The 24630-nt window shown below is 28.6% G+C and overlaps 1 protein-coding gene across 1 annotated transcript in view; it reads right to left on the reverse strand.

Moving 5' to 3' along the window:
* Positions 1–5191: 5191 nt before the first annotated feature.
* LOC113561159 (FMRFamide receptor-like) overlaps positions 5192–24630 on the reverse strand; it is a 72725-nt gene continuing 53286 nt past the window's right edge. Inside the window, exons 3-4 of the mRNA XM_026967420.1 lie at positions 21424–21794; positions 5192–5858 (exon numbers count right to left, since the gene is read on the reverse strand). Of these exons, the coding sequence (XP_026823221.1) occupies positions 5331–5858; positions 21424–21794 (899 nt within the window). The 3' untranslated portion in view covers positions 5192–5330. The remainder of the gene's footprint in view (positions 5859–21423; positions 21795–24630) is intronic.

Raw genomic sequence — 24630 nt, forward strand, 5'->3', positions numbered from 1 at the left:
GTATTAGACACAATTTATTATACTTACGCATAATTATTATTATCATTTTTTATTATAATATGTATACAACTATAGGTGACAGTGCTATATGTCCGTCCAATTTTATTACAATTTATTTTGTGTCCATGGGCAATAAAAATAAAAAATAAAATTTTTTCGTTTTATGTTCCTATATATTACAGTAGTATTCGTCTAAAAATAACGTTTGTCCAATAAGAACGTGTGCCAAGCGACAGTTTTCAGTAGTCCCTCTATTATATGTATGTGTTTAGAAACCACACGACAAATGTGTTTGTTACAACGTTTCAGCGAATAGTACCGTTAAAATATGGTTCACATTATAACGGCGTCATGCAGCTTGACGTTGATTTGCGATTGTGTCCAGTTGTGCGTTGAATATAGTAGTTATTTAATAATGCCACGAACAAACACCGCGATATATTTCTTAAAGCGAATTTGTATATTTTATCATTTAAACGTTTATTCATCTAAAAATGCACAGTATCATTATTCATTAGTAGGTATCGTAAAAATAATGTACATAATAATATTATAAATTATATATATTTATATTATAGCGGGTTGTCGTAACGAATAAGTCACGTCTATAATATAGACTACCTAAGTACAATGAGTACATGGTGATTATTATAGTATATTGATAGATATCTTTAAAATCAAAGTCACTACAATTTTTTATTGTTTTGTATCTTATATTTAAGACAGTACATATTATATATTATATATATCTACATCTATAAGACGAATTTTAATAACAATAATAATTTTAAAAAAAATTAAAGAATTCACTTTTAATTTAATGAAATAAGTAACTTTTTTTAGATATGATTATATTAGGTATATAATAGTATTTATAAATTACAATAATTTAGGACTATCTAATTATAGTGTATTTGATGTATTGGATAAAGATACCAATTAAGTATTATAACCTATTATGTATGACGGGACATGAGGTATATTAGTATGTTAATTATTTATAACAAAGCTGGACAGAGCAAATCGCAAAAAATAATATTGTTTATCGATGTGCGAACTTCGGTATTTATAACATTATAATAACTTTTAAATTGGACAGGTTTCGAAAGTTCGCGAGAATGGCGTGCGGTATCGAGGCGGAAATAAATCGGTCGCAGTACACACTGATCTGTCGGTATATAGGTACCTACTTAACGTTTGCGTCAAGTGTGTAAAAATAGCGAATGGTAAATGGCAAACGGAAAACATCGTGTATGGATTTTGTTGCCAGATATTAAAATTAAAATTTAGTTCACGCGCACGCCATTCCTCCAGTCACCTATTTTCAGTCAAGTACGACAACGGTGATTATGATTATTTTATTACACGCATTGTGTATTTGTGTAGTGTTGTAGTATATATGGTATATTAAGTGTGACAAAGCAGAGAGAAACCACTGAAACTCGTTTATATTCGTACATTAATTGATAAACGGGGAATGAGAAGATTTTTTCTGTTTTGTTTTTTATCCACTACGTGTAGTAATAGAGTACCTATAATATAAATTTAGGGGACATATCTACATACAGGGGATGAGGTTTGTGAGGTAACCGTAATCATAATATAATAGTGGATGCTATACACCGTAAAATAGTAATAACGATAATGATAATACGAGACCACAAACTACGATACGCATATAATATGCATGCAGGATAGATTGGCGCTTTAGTCGACATTATTTAAAAGTAACATTTTAAACGGACTTGGTCATGGTGGCTTTATCACTCGGGAAAAATGTATGTAATTGTAATTTAAAAACGCACACATTCACACACGATAATCGTTTTTAACCGAGAAGAAGTATAATTAAGTTAATTTCTTATTTACATTTACGTACAGGTACCTATATATTTTGTGGAGGTGCTGTGGCTGGTTAAAGAGACTACGACGATTATAATAATATAATATTACGACATTACGTACTATAATATACTCAAACCTTAACGAATAGTAACACAAACCACAAATACTTATAACTTTATTATATCTACGTGTAATAATAATAATAATAATAATATGTATTATGCGTATAACGATGAGAATTGAGAATAATGTAAATTTAATATTATATACATCATATAAGTTACCATCATCATATAGGTATGGGGTAATTACTTATAGGTCTTTTTTATTCATAAATTATGCATACTGGGATATTAGGTATATATTTCAGTTTATTAAAAGAAACTCAGGAATATAATTTATTATGTTTGAATTATCTACTCTGCTTTATAAAAAACTGACTAAAATATAACGTGTAATTATGGGTACCTATACTATTTGTACATAATATATAATATTATTAATACTTGGAAAATTAAATTGCCTTACGGATTAGATACACCTACTTAGGTAAGTACTAAAATATATTTTATAATATAAATAGATAAATTAATAATGCATTAATGCTAACAAATCAGTAACTATGTTGTTTTATACAATTACTGCTTTATCAGATAGGTAGTAATACTACAATAGACGTAGTATAACATTTTTATTTTATAATATCAGCTCATGTTTTTTGCCCCCAAAAATGTTTGTTTAATTAACCGGTTTGTTGTTAATATACATTGGATATCAGTAAAAAAAGATATTATTGGTGCAATGGGCCATCCCTATTATTTATTTAAGTACTGGGCAGGTTGCAGCACAAAAAAAAACTGTAATTATGACTATTTAATAGACATAATTATCGTGCTGCCCTACACATATTATTATATACCTATATTAATATTAATTTTTGTATATAGTACGCTAGTGTAGTAGGTCCCCGGTTGATGTACCTAATCGAACATGCGTTTCAACTTTCAAGCCGGCTGATTAATCGAATTCTGATTTCCCGATTTTCGAGGAAATTATATTTTAACCTCATCGTGTTAATAGGTCTTCTGACGCGGTGGTACAAGACGATTAGACGTTTTATTTCAACCCAATTATTTTTCTTGACATTTCTGACATGAATCCGAAAAAAACATTAAAATAAATGCACGAACAACGACTCCCGAACGATATCAGTGCGAAGACACTAGATTGCATAATACCTACAATGTTATCTGCGTTGATTCGGACTCTTGTTTTTATGTCAAGCATTTAAACGCCCGAGGGAGTAACATTTTTCATCTCATTTAAATTTATCTTTTATACTTGTATAAAGCGTCATATAAATTATAATTTTTCTTGATATTTTGTCGAAGGAATGTCCCTATAACGGGTTAAATCATGACGCCCGATTATTACACACTGTCGATCTTTGAATTTAAATGTAATATTATTATGCTTATTCTATGTACTATACCTAACAAAACTCAATAATATATTATATAGTTATATAGTATTAATTGTCCAAGTACCTTTACGCACAAAAAAAAGCTAAACGTATAACAAACAAGAACAAACCTTTATTTTACTATATATATATAGCACGTGTGAGTCTGCATAAGCTCAAGAATTGGGAGATGGTAATTAGCGTCACTATATTAAACATATATTATATATAGCTACCAAGTAACAGCTAATAATAATTACTGCTTTTGGCGCCGGCAGTAATCGTTTTTAGCGTCGCTTTCGCAGGCGGATAAAAGGATAAAATATAATATAGATACCTATACGAAAGACTGCTCTACTGAAATTATATATAATCTGCAGCTGCTGTACCGTGAAATTATTTTAATGTTTTTAAAATCCTTTTTGAATTGGAAATACAAATATTATTGTGAATGAGTCTTAATCATTTATTATAACGCACTGAGCCACACCGGTTCGGAATTTCGGTGATGAAAGGTGTGTGAAGAAGGTTTTCCCAGAAAATTGCTGTTAAGTCTAAAACGAGTGGGCGTGTGATAAATTATATTAATACCAAAAATATTGTTATGTTAATTTTTTGCTTTAAAATAATTATTTACAAAATATAAGACATGTAAATCCATATTTTAGGTGGGTGATAGATACTTAATTCTTTGTTTTACCTGAAATTTAAAAAATCGTTTAGCTATCTACCTACCATTGTTTAATGTCAGCAGACCTGTGCGAGTATATGATTGTGCGATACATTTTATTGTCGCGTATTGGCGTATTGTACCTATATACACCTATGATGGTTAATTTTCATCATTACACATACTTTTCAATTTTCACCGTACTGCACATAGATCCGTGGACAAAAAATTGGCTCAGAAAACAACATTAATACCTTTATACGTAATGTTATGTACTGCACGTTTTGGAAATAATTTTGAAAACGAAACGTAACGTGAATTTTCGAAATCGGTGTTTTTCGGTGTGACACAAATATGACAGATTCTTAATTACAGTTACTGTTACGCATAAGAATAGGTTACCTAGCTGAAGAAAATAGTTTTATATATAGGTACTAGACATGTAGATTTAGTCATTTTCAATGTAGATCGCGATCGTTTTACTCGAATCGAAAGCGCATTGTCGATTAGTGAACGGGTGATTATATATAATAATTGGTAGATACCTAAACATATAGATGCGCAACAACAGGGACGGCTGTGTCATATAATATGAATTGTGGTAAAAAAAAGTCCGGTGCCTTCATTATTTTTTATAGTGAAATGAGAAGTTATTTTATATACATAAAAAGACAACGATTAGGACTTGTATAAAAAAATCAAATTAATGAAAATTCGACAAACCCTTAAAAGTCGAGTAGTCCAAAAATAAAGTAGTACCTACCTAGTTAGTTTTAAGATTATAATATGGTTGTTAATTTCGTCAGGCAAGAAGGTAAATCGTTTAATTAAAATCTATGTACAGAATCTTTTTACTATGGATTTTTTACCATTTACTTTTTTTCTTAGGACTTTTTGGATAGTCTACCGTATGATAAATACATATAATATTATTATAATATGGATAAACACGTCGCACGACAGTCGTGATTTGCGAGTACGTACAATAATATATTATACCTATAGATATAATTATAGTATAATGATATAATATTAATAATAATCGTGTGGTGGGACGGGTGACGAATAGATGTATAGTGATAGTCGGACATCAGCATAGCAGTTGTACCTATTATATTATTATTATTATTATTATTATGATAAAGCCCGCGGGTTCACTGCAGCTGCAGCCGCTACTCTACGTATTGTCGTCCGTCGTGTCGGCGCGACAAAAGTCGAGCTCGGACAAACTCTGCGGGATCTGCGCCCGACAGATCGTGGTCACGGCCAGTCGTGCAGAATTCGACGAGCAGAAGCCACGCGACACGACCGGCGACGCGACGGCGAACTCGCGGCTCATCGTCGACGTACAGCTCAGAGGACGGCCGTGACGGTCAGCTGCTGCTGCTGCTGCTGCTGTTGCTGCTGCTTGTTGTTGTTGGCGGCGTGTCTGCCGTGGTTGGTGCCGGCCCGGACGAGCAGTTCGCGTTTGCCGGCGGACGCGACGCCCACAATGTCGGTCATTTGCGTCACTTCGGTGTTGCGCCGGACTATGGTGCCGGACCGCGGGTAGCTGACCGACGACCGGAGCGTGGCGTTGCGCGCGTGCCGGGCCGCCAGGAACGGCATGAACGTGATCATGAGCGTGCGCCGGTACTTGCGGCTCATGGCGCAGTACAGCATGAAGTTGGACGCGGCGTTCACCACCATCAGGAAGTTGAAAATGGTGTGCAGGCCGCGGTTCACGTAGTACGCGGGCGTCTTCTCGGGCGGCTCGTACACGGACGCGGTCAGCATCATCACGGCCGTCGGCGTCTGACACACGCAGAACATGATCACCACGGCGATCAGCGTCATGGTCATTTTGTTCTCCTGCCGTTGCCTGTTCCACACCATGTTTCCCTGCGAACAACACACACACGCGCGCGTCGATAAGTTAGACGATGACGATATCAATAGTACAGTGTTATTTGACGGGTGTGTGGCCAGGTAGCTTCGTCGTGCTAGGGCTGGCGGTATTTTAAATATTTAGATACCGCGGTTATGTCTATATAGATGCATTCTATTTATGTCTAAATTTAATTCGTAGGCATATAGTAAGTATAAACGGCATTTGGTAGAAACTCATGTGGGTGCAAACGTTTATGGTGATTCACAAACCTGTATGTGTGTGGGGGGAGGGGGTGTTTCCCTACATCATCTAATATTTAACTGCTGTTATTACAAAAGTATAATAAAAAAAATCTTAATGTAAAACTGTATTCTATATTTAAATTAGTATTATATTTTTGACTGTTGTCTGTAGGTGCAAAACGATACTTTTGCACTCCTAAAAAAATTTTTGTGGGTGCAACTGCACCCTCATGCCCCCCCTAGATGCTACCACTGATTAGTAAATATAGGTACGGGGTGTGGGCATTTTAAACAAATTTTTTAAAACTGAGGACGGATATACGTTAAAAATATGTCATGTATAATATGATTGTTATAGCGATTTCTCTGCCACAGTGGACAAAAATTAATCAAACAACACGTAGTGTTTTATTATTATTGTATTGACTATTGACTATGTATATTATGTCTATAATATAACTTTAATGTTTAAATCTTTTTTTTATGTCACTCCCGAGATAAAGTAAGAAGATAAGTATTTTTATAAATATTAATTTGTATATTGTTGTTATTATTGTTTTTGATATTATATTATATTATATTATTATAAGTATTGTAGCTACATTATTGTAGTATGTTGGTAGGTATAGGTGTATATCCATGCATAATATGTGTATAATGTCGTGCAAAGTCATTGTCTATCTGAAGACGGACCAAAACGTTTTTTTATATTGACATAATTTTTTAAACTCGTTATAGTATAGGTTTATTAATTATTTGAATAAATTGAATAATAAATTAAAAACTGTCTATGCAGTAGGTTTACCTATGTAGAGCTTTGTACAAGTTGATGGTGCTGGTTGATTTTGAGAAGCGGTGAGCTAAATTAGCGCTTCTCAAACCGGGGGCCGCGAAATATATAATATATATCTAACTTAATACTGGTAGGCCAAAAAATAATTAATGATTTTGAATAAGGGGGCCTTGAGTCTTTACAATTTCACATTAAATTTAGGGGGCCCCACGACAAAAAAGTTTGAGAAACACTGAGCTAAATTACTCACTACGCAAGGGCCCGGGGTTTATCTATATACTATTATCCTCTTATTCGCACGCCTCTGTCACTGTGGTATTTAAACTGTAGATTATTGATAATATTTCAACGATGATTTCGTTATTAATTTCATAATAATATAGTATGTACTGTTATTATTGTATTAGTATTAATAAATCGTAAACCAATTGAGCGACGCAAGACTAATGAGATTACAGCGCGGTATATTATTGATGGTACACCGATACGTTATGTTTAAGTATCGGCATCGTACAATAATCGACATAAAAGAGGGGTATATGATACTTATATCATAGCTTACACAAGTAGGTTAGATATATAAAAACAAAAATAACATTTATTAATTTTTATACATAATATTAATATTATAATATGTATAATAGTATAATGTTCATATGAGTGAGTAGTGAGTGCACGCGTACTGTGCATGTAAAGGTAATTAATTTATAATGACAGCGATTGAATACTGAATAGAAAAAGATGGGAATAGTTAGTATGACAGTTTAAAAAATTAACCCACTTGATAGTAATTGCCTTGTTCGAATTAGATACTTGTCTTATTTATTCACCTCGTACGTACCTGCGCACTGAAATGATGCGCAGTACAGAAAGCTAGCCTATACGCGTAGGTTGTAACATATAAATGTAATACATATATATAGTAATCTAACTGTACAAGGTAGATCGTGTACATTTTACCATTTTTTTCCTGGTTTATTTTATGAAAAAAAAAAAAAAAAACGAATTACTGGAAGTGATTCTTTTATCCGCTAAAATAAGCTTTTTCCCTCTTCCACTGAACTATAGATATCATCGCAACGTTATTTTTTTCACGCCAAAACAAACGTTTTCTCTTTTGTGCGGGAAAAAAAAACAATTTCCTTTTCCGCAATACAATGAACAAGTAAATGGGTATCTTAAAAATATATATGTGTCTTAATTGCTTTAATTTTTATAGCAGATGGTATTATTTTTTCATATAACGTGATATTGGTGAAACAAATTGAAGGGCGGAAAACTATAATTAACATGATTAAAATATAATTTAAAATTGTAGAATAACTAAGAAATAGAAAACTGAAGATATAACATGTAATAATATAATAAAGAATGTATATCTCAAGCCGGACATCAAGATTACACAGTCAATCTGTTGGCCTTCATCATCACCCTTGTGTGGTCCATTTAGCCTCCTTTATATCTTATTAGTGGTAATTAAATTTACCCTGCTTTGTTTGAACCTAACCACCTGTTCTATTTATATAAGGCAATTTGGCTTTTAGAAAATCATAACCGAAACTCTATAAGTGAATGGCTCAACTGGAACTGTACCTATAATGCTAAAACCCTTGAAAAACGTCGGTAAAACATCAATCATGCTCGCTATTTTGTGATTTTTAAGAGTTTTAAAGTGACTTACACCAGTCACCACACCGAAATCTTTTATATTTTTATTCAGCTCATATTTAAAGTTCTTCCTTATATTCGGCTTTTATTTTTAGATTTTCTTACTTCTTTGGTTTTATAATTGAGGCCTTATAAAGTATATTTGAAACGGAGTTTGGTAAGGATTTTGCACCCTTTACGCGATTGTTGAATTACTTATTGTTACCTCGAAAGTGACCAGCTTTCTTTACTTGAGTGGGTGAGGTCCATTTCATTCATATTTTCCCCTGTTTTTCATTAAGTAGACTTATGCATTTATTGGCATTGATCTAATTTATATCTCTTTATGTTCCGCATTTCTTTGTCCAGTATGGGCAAGTTTGATAAACGTATCATAGTTATCCGGTTAAATTTAATTTGGTTGATATTTTCTTTAATATATATTTTGTATAGGAGTTTAGGATCAATCGCTTTACGCTGGATCTATAGCTAGATACAAAATAATTATCTTTGGTTGGGATTATATGACAGATACTTACATTATTTTCGTAGATTTATAAATAAGTAATTTTTTTTAATTGCTTTATTGAGCATATATTTGTAACTCTGTATTCTGTAAGAAATATCTTAGTAATTTTTAGTAAGATCAGATTATACCTTAGTATTCTAGTATTCCGCTTTGTTGCATTTTTTAATTGCTGAGAATTAAAACCGACACGAACGCGAATATACCTTTATATGTTTTTAATTATTTCGACCGTACTGTAGTCGTGTCTCGAAATGTTGACTAATTAATTCTATTGCTTCGTCACTTAATTTCTTCGGAAAAACTCGACAGGTCCATAAAAAAAGTTTTAAAATAGGTCTGTAAAGAAAAATGCAGCTTCGTCGTATAAATTAATTACTCTACATATATATATATATATAACACAGGTGAGCGTAGGTAACTGCAGCAAGTATATATAATAAGGAATTTATGAACCCTGCGACCATCGCAGGCCTCCTCGCAGTTTTATGACTCGTTAATGTCTCGACAACGGGCGTGTAAGGTATATTATATGATATTATAATTTATAATATATAATAACAACTTCCCCTCGCTACTAGCCCGTCATGGGCATCATTATTTTATTATGACAAGACCGCGGTTAATGAGTTCACTTTATCGTCGCAACTACAGCGGAGGATAATGGTTTGCCACAAAATAATATGATCGTCCACTGGTTTCTAATGGTTTTTTTTTAATTCATCGATAAAAATGTTTTCGCCACTGCGTCTTTTTATTATTATCGTCCGCTCAACGAGTCTTGTTCGCATTCTCTCTCTTTTTCAGTATCAATATAAATGTACGTGTGTTTTTAATAATAAATGTGTATAAGGTCGCCATTTCCATAACACCACAATCTTTACGCAAAAAGCCTTTTTTTTTTAAAATTTAAAGTACCTACTACTGCGGAGTACACCTACTCATCCGACCGACATCCATATAATATGTGTTTGTAAAAGGGGAATCTGTATTTGCTGGCAATTTTATTTATTCCTTTCCGTATCTAACAAAATGTATACCGTAAGTCTGTAACGTATAACTTACGGTAATAGTTATTTTCGATAGTATAATATATAAATATATTTATATACTTAAAAGTTATACTATTATCGAGTTTCTGAAGAGAGTGTGTGTTCATATGAGATTTTAAAAGGTGTATAATAAGTACCTATGTGATGTACCTCTATAATACTAGTAGTCGAGTGTTTGATAAACATTTTAAAGTTTGTGATTTTAAAATGATTGAAAATTGTTAACGATTATCACGTTATTTAATCCAGCTAGTCGTCGAACGCGCGTGTTTTTGCCTTTTGTTGGTTTTTTCTTTTTTTTATGCTACGGATGTGAATAATATATACAAAAAATAAAAACGCCATACAGCTGTATTGTGTTAAATCGCGTACTACTAGTCAACTAGTCAACTGTAGTTAAGAATAGAAACATTATATTTTATTAATAGCTTTTCGCATTTTCATATTCAGTTTTTCGTCACGACTTTCTTTTATATATTATTATTAACGCCGTAGAGGAAAATAATACTGTACGCGTCATAATTTCTGATTAAATAATATAATATGATATATACTATAATATTTTCGTGTTAAAGATAATAAGTATAAAGTAAACATTGATTCCAGTAATTGAATATAATATTACGAATTCGAAAAATGTTTGTGTTATTGTCTATACCGTGGTGATTGAATAATTTAAACGAGAACAAACAAATGTTTATTTAAAAATGAATATAGTTTCCAACCATTTTTTTTTATTATTATTATTATAGCCGATAGGTATAAATTATTTATTTTATAAAACAACAAGCATATCAACAGTTATTTAGCTATAGGCACTAGGCAATAGCAGATTATGAAAACAATTCGGGACGGGAAAACCATTTAATCGGCCATAAAATTTTTTACATTCTGTATATTATATTAAATTTAGAGATATTTTTGTAATAAATTCTTAATTATTTTAAAGTTAACTAAACTCATTGCCCTCAAATTTATAAAGTTTACTAAACAAAATAAATCATATTTTGCACTTAATATAAACAGAATATAATATTAAATTTAAAAAATTGACAGATTTTTTACATAATAAATCATCTTCATTTTTAATAGTGTCAATAACGTTTTTAACATCAATATTATTCAATGTATTTTTCTTTATAGCCATAAGCAGGATTGCAGGAATGCCTCTAATTATTATTTGAATGAACAGACCATCACTGCCCATTACCAGAAGCAGTCCATCAGGAAAATTCCGGATTTCCCGTCAGTATAAGTCTGCCTCTAATTATAAGGAATACAATAATATGTATAATTTATTTAGAGTTGAGATGATATTTCTTGATAACACCTGTATAACTTTGAACTGTTACATTTACATGATGCTATAATATTATCGTAATGTTTGATTAATATAAATTTATTTTTAAGTGTTGTGTATTTATATATATATATATAATCTTGCATGTTAAACATTTCAGCACCAAGAATATTTTAAGCGCCGACAAAAGTTGCCAGATATTTCTTCAGAAGTCAGATTAGCGATAATTAGAGGATTAGTATGGTGTATTTATGACTTATATGAGTGATGAGTTTGTTATGGATTTTTGAACAGGAAATTTATTTCATCGGTGATGGTATTCATCCAATGTTCAGTGTATCTGGTGCCCGAATACAGATTCAATATTTTCTCTAGTATGTGTAGTAATATCGATTCAAATACTTATAGTGTCTTAGGTTACGGGTGAATAATTTAACATATTCATTTCTGTAGGTTTTGATCCACTACTCCCCTAGGTATGACCATTGAAAGTCTTGTAGGTACCGGCCCAGCCGTAATCATAATAATTATTTGTAACTATTTGCTTCCGATCATCTAATTTAATTATCGATTAAATGTTTTAAATTGCTTCAAATTAAATTCCAATTTGGCAATTTGTAAAACAAAATGTCAATTGGTTTCTTTTGAATTTAGCAACCTATTAAATATAATTGAGACGGTGTGGCACTAGCATCTGCTGATATGTTAGATATTAAACTACATTAATTTAATATTTTTACCCGAAATGATAATATCTGAGAAATATGGTAATTAAAACTTGTTATAAAATATGCGTTTTATGCTTAAAAAAAAATACTACCTCTATATAATATAGGTACGTCATAATCAGTTAAAGCAGCAATAGCTTTATAATTATTTATAATATATTAGATTATTATTTATATATTAATTATTTAATATGAGTTTCAATGTTTTTTGTAAAATTATTAATTTTAATTTTTCTTTCTGCTGTAAGCTTAAGTATAATAATTTTTACAGATAATATATTTTGGGCATAACGTTACGATTATGAGGACAATTTATTACCTATTTCACTCTACACATAATTCGAAAAATATTTTGGTGTATTTACATTCAATGAACGTAGAAAACATTTATTTTATCACAAACCGTTTAAATAACACACAATATATTCAAATGTAGTTATACATAGTAATAAAAATAATAAACAGTTTTTATATGAGTTTTTTTTTTTACAAACTGGTGTGTAGTTAAATTATATCTGTTTATTTATACACACGCGTGCCCCATGAGAAGAATAAAAGCCGATTTTGATGTGCTTTGCTAGGCACTTTTTTCTGAAATAAGGAATTTAATATGATATGGTATATTATATAGTATATACAAAATAATTTGACTGTGAAACTGATAAAAATATGTAAATACCATAAAAAATTCCATTCAGACTACAGCATACGATTTCAATCTTATAAGTATGTGAATTAATTATTAGTAATATAAGTGGCATGTAATAAATTAATAAACAACGATTATTAATCTGTAATTTAAAACAAGTATCATTAAAACCTTAGGGACATATTATAAAGTAGAACCTCTGAGATTATAAAAATCAGCTGACAAAAAAAAAAAAAATAATTGAGAGCTTAAAATATTATTAATACTTCATCGAGGTAACAATACATATTTTAATTTAGTTGATAATCAACTAAATCAACAATGATGCACTCATTGAAAATGGGCTTATTAAAAACTAATAATAAAAGCATAATATAAGAGAACGTTAATATTTATTATTTATTATACAATATATAAGATATCTTGTAAAGTTGTAAAAGCATAATAAAATTGGATAGATACCTAATGAATATATACATATAAAAATTATTAAAATATCATAATAGGTATACGGGTAAGTATACTATATTGATAAATATGAGTAAAATAATAATAATAAAAGTAAAGAAAAAATAATCATTACTAATTACACTAATGTTCAGTTTCATAAAATATAAATTTAACTTAATGTTTAAAAGTAAAAGTAAAACCGTGTATTGCTATATGTACCTATATATATATTAAATTAAAAAACTGCTTGCAACTAGGTTTATTCTAATTCACTGTATTATAGGATAAATAAAGATGATATTAATATTGTATTACATGTTTAAATTTTTGTATAAATAATTAAGTGGGTAGGCAGTAAGCGGAGTATATTCTGTATTTACGTATATAATAGTGGTGAAGTACTGTTATATGTTCATTTTAAAATTTTAATTATGTGTTGATAATAGATATTTTAATATAAAATAACATTTTATCCTGCTTTTAATACTTTTTTTGTATGTTTACAGTCCATAAAAAATATGCTTTCATACAAATGATTGCTCATTTACATTTTGCTGCAGCTTCTATTAGTCATTATAAACAAGGCGATTCATTAAGAACGTCTAGTTGTTAAATATTACAGTAGTAGAGTACAATTTTTAATTTGGTTTAATTTTCTTGGTCTAGAGTATAAATATTTTTGTTTAGATATCCATTTAATTTTTATCTGTAGACCCCAATTTTAAAGGTCAGTGTCTATATAACTTTGGATCTATTTATTTTTTAAACTTTTTATAACCTTATCTATATCTAAACTCTATAATTAGAATAGATAAAAACTAATATACCTGTCCTTTTTTTAATTTAATAATATTGTGGGTCATACATTTTTTTTGAATTCCACTTAAATTTAAATACCTACGTAATTTTTTTTGTTATTAATTTATGTTAATAAAAAAAAAACAATTTTAGTTTTACATTTTAAAATTTCTTTTTAATTTTCAGCTTTATTTTAATACAAAAAAATAATAAACACAGATACATGTTGGTATATTATATATTCAGTAAAAAACTTACACATAATACAATTATTTTAAGTAATATTTAATTGGCTCATCAGTTGCTATTTATTATTAATTATTAGCAAGAAAAATTAATTTAATTTATTTCTGTGAAAAATTATACTTTCAAATAAAATAATATTTTTTCTTTTACATAATTTTGTCACCAATCATTGTCATTCATACATTACCCAACCAATAGAATAATTAGATATACTATTGTATAGATGTATTAATACAAATAATATAAGTATTGTAATTATTTAGTAAATAATTTATTATTTTGTATTAATAATATTTAGTAATTATTTTTTAAATAATTGAATAGTACAAAAAAATTGAAAAATCATATTTAAACAATAAATTAATAAAATAAGAGTGTATTATGTTTCAATACATTCTAAATTAAAATTTGATTAATTAAAAAAAAAAAAATCTTACTCTAAAAAATATATCTCATTTACAGGTCATAGCAGACTTAGCACACATGTCATGTTTGGGCCAACAATATTTTGTCTTTATTTTATACCTCTTCCTTAACTCCTAAAAGAACTGACCTATATAATATATTGTTATTAATATCAGATAAAATATATTTTATCTACCTACTACATTTTATGTAGTTTATTTTGAATTTGTTAAAAAAAAAGTTAATAACATTTATAACACCCTACGCAAATAAAGTATAAAGTTGTATTTGACATGATTTGGTTGATGTGGATGCTATATGCTTTCACTTTTAAACTTATAATAACTGCTGAAATTATTTATTATCTAGTGTATTCGATATATAGTGTATTATTAATTTTTAATTTAACCAAAACAATTGTATAGTGAACTACATATGTTAATGCATAAACAACAAATGCATGGTTCAAGGATATTAATTCAAACTGTACACTCAAATGTATCGTTTAGAACTTAGATTATTACTACAAGTGCAATACTACAATTTAAGTATAGAAAGCATCTGATGTGTAGATAATACTTAGTAAGTATACCTACATACCGACTTTTTGATGTGGTCGTTTTTATAGTTAAGAATTCATTAACGAGCGGTAGGTACTTCTTTCCTCCCCCCCATTTATAAGTATACACACACATTTTTGCAGGTCTCATTGTCTGTTTTAAACAATTCTCAATACATAGATAGATAGATTTCTTATATGGTCATCTATATAAATATATATATTATATACATGATTGAATATCTATTATTATATACATAATCCACTTTCATAACTATATGTACTCAATGCACATAAATTCATATTATTGTATACATACATAATGTATTTAAAATACAAACAGAAAAATACTCCAATGCTGATAACAATCTGGATTCATACCAAACGAACAAATTACTTTAAATGTGTCTATACAAAAAAAAAATCGGGAAATGTTCCAACCATTTTTTGTACACAAAATAAACGGCAACGGTCAGTAGATGTTTTCTTGAAAACCACCCGCGTGAGCATATTATATAACAAGTACCTACGATTTTTTTATTATAGTACTTTCCTCACAGACCATTTAAGTACATTTATAAACATTTTTTTATGTGTACGAACGATAAGTTTTACCTTTAATTAGTACACATTAGCCATATAATATAATTTATATTATACATAACGACTAAAGGGTATTAAACATATATAATGCGTAAATACGTTTGATTTATTTATTTCATTAAAATTTAATTACCCTAAAGAGGTTATTATTGTAATTTTGGATATTATTAAAATTTTTTAGTTAAGCATAGTTTATTCCATGTCCATTTGTGTAATTTATGAATCATATATAACAAATATTAAATTTTTAATATTTTATAATATAATATTCAAACGATATATATATATCTTTATTATAATTATCTAGTAAGAATTTAAATATATTAAAATTTATAATAGTATATATGTAGTATATACCTACTTAAAGACTTTTAAAAACAGTACCTAGAATAAGAGACGGTACAATGGATTTAAATATTTTACTTTTATTATACCACAGTAAATTATACATTTTCTACATTTATTTTTAAAACTTATTCAATTCAAGATATTTACGTTAGTAGTTTTTAACTTATTTTCACCGTAAAAATGTTTCTTACGTAATTAATAATTAAAATAACTTATATATTTTAGTTAATAGTTACCTATATAATTTGTGTGGTTATATTTTGATGATAAGTAAATACAATAAAAATTGTATTCTCACATTAATAATTAGCCGTAACTATATAATTTTAAGGACAAATACATACACACATACATTATGTATAGTGTAGACCAGGGGTCGGCAATAGGCGGCTCGCGGGCCATGTCCAGCCCGCGGAAGTGAAATAACTGGACCGCCAAAAATTTTCTTAATTTTCCGTACGTTAAAGCAATGGCGGTTTTGGTTGTATTTTTTTAATAAGGCAACTTATGTACACTCCCCCTCCCGTCATAACAAAAATTAAAATCGATTTCATTAGGCGCTGAGACAATAATAACGGTTTATGATTGTGTTGTTGTTGAACGTGCCACAGTCAGGGGATCTATTTTTATGATTTATTTGAAAATTACGATAGCGTCCATCGTATACCGCTGTTTATTAGCTCAAGAAAATAAGTGTTATTTTTCTCATTAAACTTATTATAATTATTAATATGAATATATAATTACTTTATAAATAATTAAATATTAAATACTTTGTCTTAAAATGTGTTTTTAATACAAAAATAAATACATTAATGGTAAAATTAAGTTTAAGTGTTTTTGGCAATCGAAATTTTTTTTTTAAATATCTGGACCGCCATATAAATTATTGCCGACTCCTGGTGTAGACTATAGGTATAATATATAATATGTCCATCTATAAAAGATTTTTATCAATCATTAGACGACTTTTATTTATTATTTCATTATCCATGGGATTTTATTTAATTATTAGTTTTACTTCTATCTCAACCGCATTTCTGACAACTGGCTAGTTCAATATGACCACTTAAAGTGATTGAAGATTGTAGGACGCACACGATCGTGGTAATTTAGAAAGTAGAAAGTAGAAACTAAATAAAGTCTATACTCCATTTGGTTCAGTCATCTTAAACCACTAATGCTTATATTTTTTTTCAATTCGTTATAGTCAAAAAGAATTATCTAAAACAACATTTAAAAAATAATAATAAATAAAGTAGAAAATCTCATTAAAATTCGATGTTATTTGTAAATGTTGTTATCACTAGGGATTAGAAAAAGAAGCAATTGCAATCAATTGTGGTTGCTATGGGGAATATTTGGAATCGAATGATTGAGCACGTTTTTGGCTTTTGAATACCAACACAATTGGGCGCTAAATTGTCTACACAAAATGTCATAATAAAATTCAACATATGATATAAATTCGTGTTTTAGTTTAAAAAAAAATAAACTATGTGTGTTTTGAGTGTCCTATAAAAAAAAAAAAATACAAATGGCTGAAAGTTTAAAAGCAAGATAGTACCTACTCCTACGAGTTGAACTATTGTATCTCATAATACTTTAGGTACGTAAATAATATATTACACTCTATTTGTTATGCTTTTAAATATTTCACATATTTACAGAGTGATTCCTCAAGAATATGCACCCTCACATTTTCTACTAACAATGAATATTATATTCAAATTCTAATTTTTGTTATTTTTAAGTATATACTTATAAAGGCCGTATGTTTTTAAAAACAATCTTTTTATACCATTTAAGGATTGTTTTGTGTCGATAAAATAAACATCTCTTTTTCAAAAAATGTACTTATTATTACTGGGTGCTTATTGTCTACCCATTTTTAATGTAAATTGATTAACAAATTATTTATTTTTAAATTTTTCTAGTACGGTTATAGGCTTATAAACTTAACTTTAACCGTGTGGTGTAACTTTATGTAGGTTCTCAAGATAATAATTATTAATAGTTCATGATAAATTTAAATACGATTGCTATGATGATGTTTTGAAAATAATTGTAGTACTCAATTAATATTCACATATTAGTATTGTGTAAAACTATTATTAAAAGTTATTAATTTTAGCAGTTAGCACATAAGATTTAGTAATCGCCAATCGGTAACGACTTCGTAGGATTATGTTTTATATTTGTAAACTCGTATATTATTTTTTTGTTCATGAATGAAAAAATGTGATATAGTATTATACATTTGCATAGGGTATGAGGGTTGGTGTGTGCATATATACTACGTAAAATATAGACAATATATACATAGAAAAAAAATCCCTATCTCGTTTATGTGGAAAATAATAAATAGTAGCTTGCGGTACCAATTACTTGTATAAATGCACGTATAAACATTGTACGAAATATTTGCTTTGTTTCATCAATTCTATCGACATACTTCATGAAAATAAAAACTTTCTGTATGGTGAACTATCTTCAATTGCATTTATTATGTTGAAACAAACATTTGTATGGCAATTTTTACTGAACAATTATTCGTATAAATTGTTAATATTAAAAACATTTTATATTACAGAACACTGCACCGTACATTTTATTATATCGTTATGCATTATATTATTTTTAAACGAGATGCATAAAGACTTGATGTTTTTGGAAACTTGGATAATAATCTTATGTTTAAACAGCTTATAATGTTGAAATCGGTGTGTACGTACACAGTGATTATTTTTGATATTATTAATTAATTAATGTATGTGTATTTTTTTCAATGTTTGCACTGTTAAATTAATTTTAATTTGCATACATTTATATTAAATACACCAACAACCTACCTACCGCAGTACTTATGTGAACGTCTCTCGTCAGTGTATTCTAGGCAATTGAAAAATCTATTTATACTTTGTAAAAATAATAATTTCATAGCGAATTATAGTTACGTTTATTTGTCTCAACGTTCCTATCCCCAAAATCTATATTTGGGGATGAGATTTAATATTATATTTAATGTTATTGTCAGAATATGTATGAGTTCTATTATTTAAGATCACAGACAATATCGTTAATCGTAATTGTACTTATATACATTTCGAAAAATTAAATTTAGATACATTTTATTTGAAACTATCAATTACACCCAGAACGCCTCACCGTATTTTAAAATAAGGAAATAGAACAAATACATATTATACACATATAATTTTGGTACCTATATGGGTACCACTAAATGTAGGTAAGCACACAGTTTCAAAAAAGTAGTAGCATGTTATTCGTACATTTTAAAAATGCTCTTAAATTGGTAGACTATTTGCATAAACATAAAATTTAAATCGTTTTATAACACATTATAATTCTACAATGTTTTTTCGGATTCTTAAAACTTATCCATATTATATAATATTATGAAATGGTATTATAAGATTGAGAATATAATTTTTAGAGATACAATTGAGAACGTTCAATTAATATTTTTTCATAACGTTGTCATACTTGATAACTTTTATCGATTAAATATGGTAGGTATTTGGAGCTGGTCCAGATATATAGCGAAAATCAATTTCAAAATGAATACAAAAGGTTTGATTATCCATACAAGTGGCCTAAGTCGATTTTGTCTATATTTTTTAAGTCATTATGAAAAAGTTGAAGACGCGTTTTTATAAATAATGAACTACAGTAAAAAAAGGTAGAAGGAAATTAACTACCGAAGAAATAAAAAGATAACATGTTCACGTAAAGACGTGATTTATATTGGTAAAAAGAAATTCTGAAAAAGTTCATTTGTAGGTGCTAATATCAAGGAAAAAGAAAATCACCAGACCCATCTTAGCGGCTTATTTGTATTTTTTTATTTTACGTCGTTTTGCGGTAGAATGATAGGGATTGTCGGACAAATTTAAAAACTCAGCTTATATGTTCACGGCCTCACGGGTACTTTATAATCGTAAAAATGTTTTCGAAGAACTTTATACTTAAAATATTTGCTATCTTTATTTTTAAAATTTTTACTCACTTGGAAATACGTTTTTCTAATCGCATTTTGATTTTTAGCAGAAAGGAGGTATTGAGTACAGTGAGTTCCGTTTAATATGATCACGTTCAGATCATTTTGATTCTATTAACTGGTTGATTCCATAAGACATTTTTTTTTTATTTATGAGTTTATATTTACATATATGTTTAAAATTAAATTAAAATAAAATCCAATTAAAATAAGGTAAAAAAATCTATCTATAGTTGATTGTACTTGAAAATCTACTAATTTCATTTTCATATTAGCCTGAATTTAAAATATATATTCAATTAATATAATAGATACATGATTTTTAATTATTTAAAATTAAATAAATAATAATGTATGTACAATGTGCATTGTACCTATAACTTTTAGAACAACTAGAAAGTATCGTTTTCGATATATTTTTGAATAGCTTCTTTTAATTTTTTCAAAACAATTCTTGTTTATTTTTAGTGAAAGTTTGAAATACCATTGAAACGATAAGAATGTTCTTAAAAATAATTCAATTATCCGGTACTTGGTGTTTCTAATAAAAAGTTAATTTAACATTAGTAACATAAGATCTGGTTTGGGATTTTCAATTTTGATTCTAATAAACGGCTGATTCTATAAACCAGTGATCACATTAAGCGGAAACAGCCATTGGCGTATTTAGGCGCACAAAGGACTTGTGCACTCAATACTTTAAAATGTGTCAAAAGTATAATTAAAAGAGTGAATATTAAAGTGGTAGGGGGTGTGGGCGAATCTCACTCGTCAGTTCTTCAATTGTAATGTGCCTCGATAAATATTGGTCTAGTTTTGTCTATACGCATACGACATAATATTATTCGACAATAAAATATGCATTAACCGATAACGAGCTCTAGAGTTATCGTGCTATAACAATATTATTGAATTATTTATATTTTTAGTAAAGGTGATGGAGGTGTAGGTTTACCTGTCGTTCAAGTGAACTATACCGTTGTAAATATTAATTTTACAGACAAAGACAATCGTCGCGAATAAAGACGTTTTATGCATTTCGTTGGACGATCAAAAATCAAACAGTACATGGATTATTGGCGATTTTGAATATTTTGAAATTAACGGTTTCGGATCGATATCGGAGCAAACGACGAAGGTAGAGTTTTGTTTTATTTTTATCATTGTCATATTATTATGTTAAACGTGATTTTATTATACGCTGTGTACCTGGCAGGTGAGCCGCGTCCGGTTCCGGCGGCTTTGATTGACCGCGTTGATCAGGAACCAATTGAGCACGGTGAGCACCAGCAGCGGCACGCATATGAACGTGACGATGCAAAACCAGTTGTACGCCTTCTTGTAGATGTCGTTCCGGCCCAGTTCCGTGCTGCTCTTCTGGAACTTGCCGGTGGCCGCGTTGATGGCTATGTGCCACTCGTACGGCGTGGAAGCAGTGCACGCGATACAGAACAGCGCCACTATCAGGATAACGCGCTTGGCCCGGGACTCGGTGCACAGCATCCGGCCGCGCAGCGGATGGCACACGGCTATGTACCGTTCGACGGTGAACGAAACCGTCAACAGCACCGACGTGTTGCCTGCAAAGAAAAATCACGTGATATAGGTACGGCGGTCAAAGAAAATGTCGACAAATTCTCGCAATAGGTACCTATTATAGTTTCCCCACAATAATATGTACAGTGAATATTATAGAATTGAAAAATTGCGGCTGCTATTGTATTCCTGATCGAAATTTGCGAATGAGACCTTTTCAAAAATTGTTATTTTAAGAGTACTCTTTTTATTTTTTTTTACGAACTTAAGAGGAACCTTGTATTTAATTTTCAAGATTTAACAGCTCAAAAATTAAACATATTTTAAAAATTTGTCAATGTATATGAATTTCTAATATTATCAGTTGGTATAAATGTTAAGTATGTCAAAAGTTTTTCATTTTTTGCGTTACATAATTAAAAAAAAACAAAATTTATTGTTTTTGTCAAATACTGGTTGTGTGTAAAAAAACTTAAATAACTCAATTTTTTTCGGTTTTATTGAAATGTACCTACTTGGAATTTTTTATTTATGACCCCTCAAAATATTAATTAAATTCAATTTTTTACCAGAAAATCCCTCTAAAAATGAAAATCGATGACCTTTACTGCCCCAAAAGATGATGATAGATAAAAAAAAATCAAATTGTAAAATCAATACATTTATATACTCCACTCAGAATCTAAAATTATAGTTAGAGAATGCACACGATGAAGTAGTTAGTACCGTCATAGTATGTGTACGTCTAACCTAATATATTAAGCTTTATTTTGTTGGCAGCGCTAATGACACATAATATCAAAGTGAAAAAATAGCTTTTGGATTCTGAATATATAAGCGATATAACTGTTAACGAATTATAACTTGGTAATATAATTAAGGGTCTATTTAATATCAATTTAGAAACTATAATTGTATAAACTGAATTCATAATTATCAAAGTATATTACATTGAAACCAGACCATAGCAGGAGTCTGTGAATATTATAACAAGTTTAGATAATAGTATACAGAATCATCAAACAAATAATTCTTCCATTACATTAAATTTAACGTTATTTTTATTGGAATTAATTTGTCTTATTATCTTTCTTGAAGCTGATTCTTTTTCGTAATTATTTTTTCACTACATTTAAATAAATATATATATATTGAAGATTAAAAATGAAAAATAACTAGCACACTTAAAAATAATATTTAAATTTTGTCGATGTCAAAATGACAAAATAAAAAACAATATTGAATTTTTTGTGATTTTATACAATTCTATTTTTTATAGATCTTTTCGATACTTTAATTTGAATTTAACAATTACTATCTTAGCTTTAATAAGATGCTAACGCTAAGTAATTATAAAATAATATTTTAATTTTTTCCATATTTTGATACCAAAATATTGCTAAAACACATACTTAAACATCGATGAAATATTTAATTCATTTATTCAAAAATAATACTTATTTAAATTTCTGTTAATAATTTAAAATCATTATAATGACGTTAGTTATACATGTTTTAGAATTAAAGATAAAAAAAGAATGATAGATAATGATAATGATATAAGCCATTTTTTCAGTGAGTATTCATTTTAGCATTTATTTTTTCCGCCATATAAAAAGTAGATATAATAAATACTAATGACCATGAAATATTAAATGACATTAGATTTATAAAAATAAACAGTGGCTTATTATATAATTTATTTTAATCATTTTATCTTCTTTAATTCTACACTATTTATCAAATATTAAATGTATAATCAATTTAACAAAGAATTCAGCATGATAAGCATTGATAGTTAAAGTCGTATTTACTAAGGGAGCTATAACTTTGGCGTAGGTATTACATTTATAATGATTTTTAAAAGTTAAAGTACACCATGTTTAATAACCAAATTATACACTTCAATTTATTTGATTTTTTTTTTTATTAGAGACTACAAAATCAATAATTTTTTTGATACAACACTGCAACAGTGTAATTAAAATTAGTGAAAAATAATTAGCTATTTATAAGTGTAGATATATATATATATATATAATACCAATGTTAACTATATTCATTGTTAATTGTATAATATATATACAAAAAACAGTTTTTATCTTATATAGGTAAGTACTTACAACTTTTCTGACTCCAAGTTACGTAATAATTAACAAATAATAACGTAAAGATTTGTAAATTGAAAATGAGCACGAACCTTACAAGTTTTAATTTCTTCATTTTAATACCATCAAAGCCTACAGCAGTTTCATCTTTAAAGTTAATTATAATTGACAAACATCATGTTAATTTAAATGTTTTCATTAAAAAAAAAATAGCCGTTAAAAGTTATTGCAGATATGTTTTCCTCGTGAATTAATGTTTATTTTTCAATATTACATATGAGATAGTATAAAATAGTTACTAATATATTTTTTTTAAATGTATATGAAATATTGAGTGGACCATTAATAACATTAAAAAGTGTTATTGTTTATTTTAATAATTTTTTTAATCGCATTGTTATAAAAATTCATATCTATAAACTCTCTAATTTAATCTTACATCTAAGTTTTGAACTAAACGATATTTCATTAAATTTGTTCTTATATTAATTAGCATCTTTGCAGCTCGCATAATAGTTGTTAATTAATTTTTATACTTATTATAATACGAAGCAACTATTAATTCTGAACCAATGCTATAGTCGTCAGTCATATTTGTGTGATCGAGTTATATACATTTAGGACAACTATAATATTTAACCTATGTAGGATCGTTGAAATTCACAATCAATGCCAGAAAAAAGAAGAGTGTAGGTAGGTAACCTATTTGCTATACAGTATATGTTATAAAGTATCTCGTCAACTGAGTAAGTAATTTTAACTAGCTAGGTAG

The sequence above is a fragment of the Rhopalosiphum maidis genome, chromosome 4, assembly GCF_003676215.2.
Source record: "Rhopalosiphum maidis isolate BTI-1 chromosome 4, ASM367621v3, whole genome shotgun sequence".
Classification (NCBI taxonomy): domain Eukaryota; kingdom Metazoa; phylum Arthropoda; class Insecta; order Hemiptera; family Aphididae; genus Rhopalosiphum; species Rhopalosiphum maidis.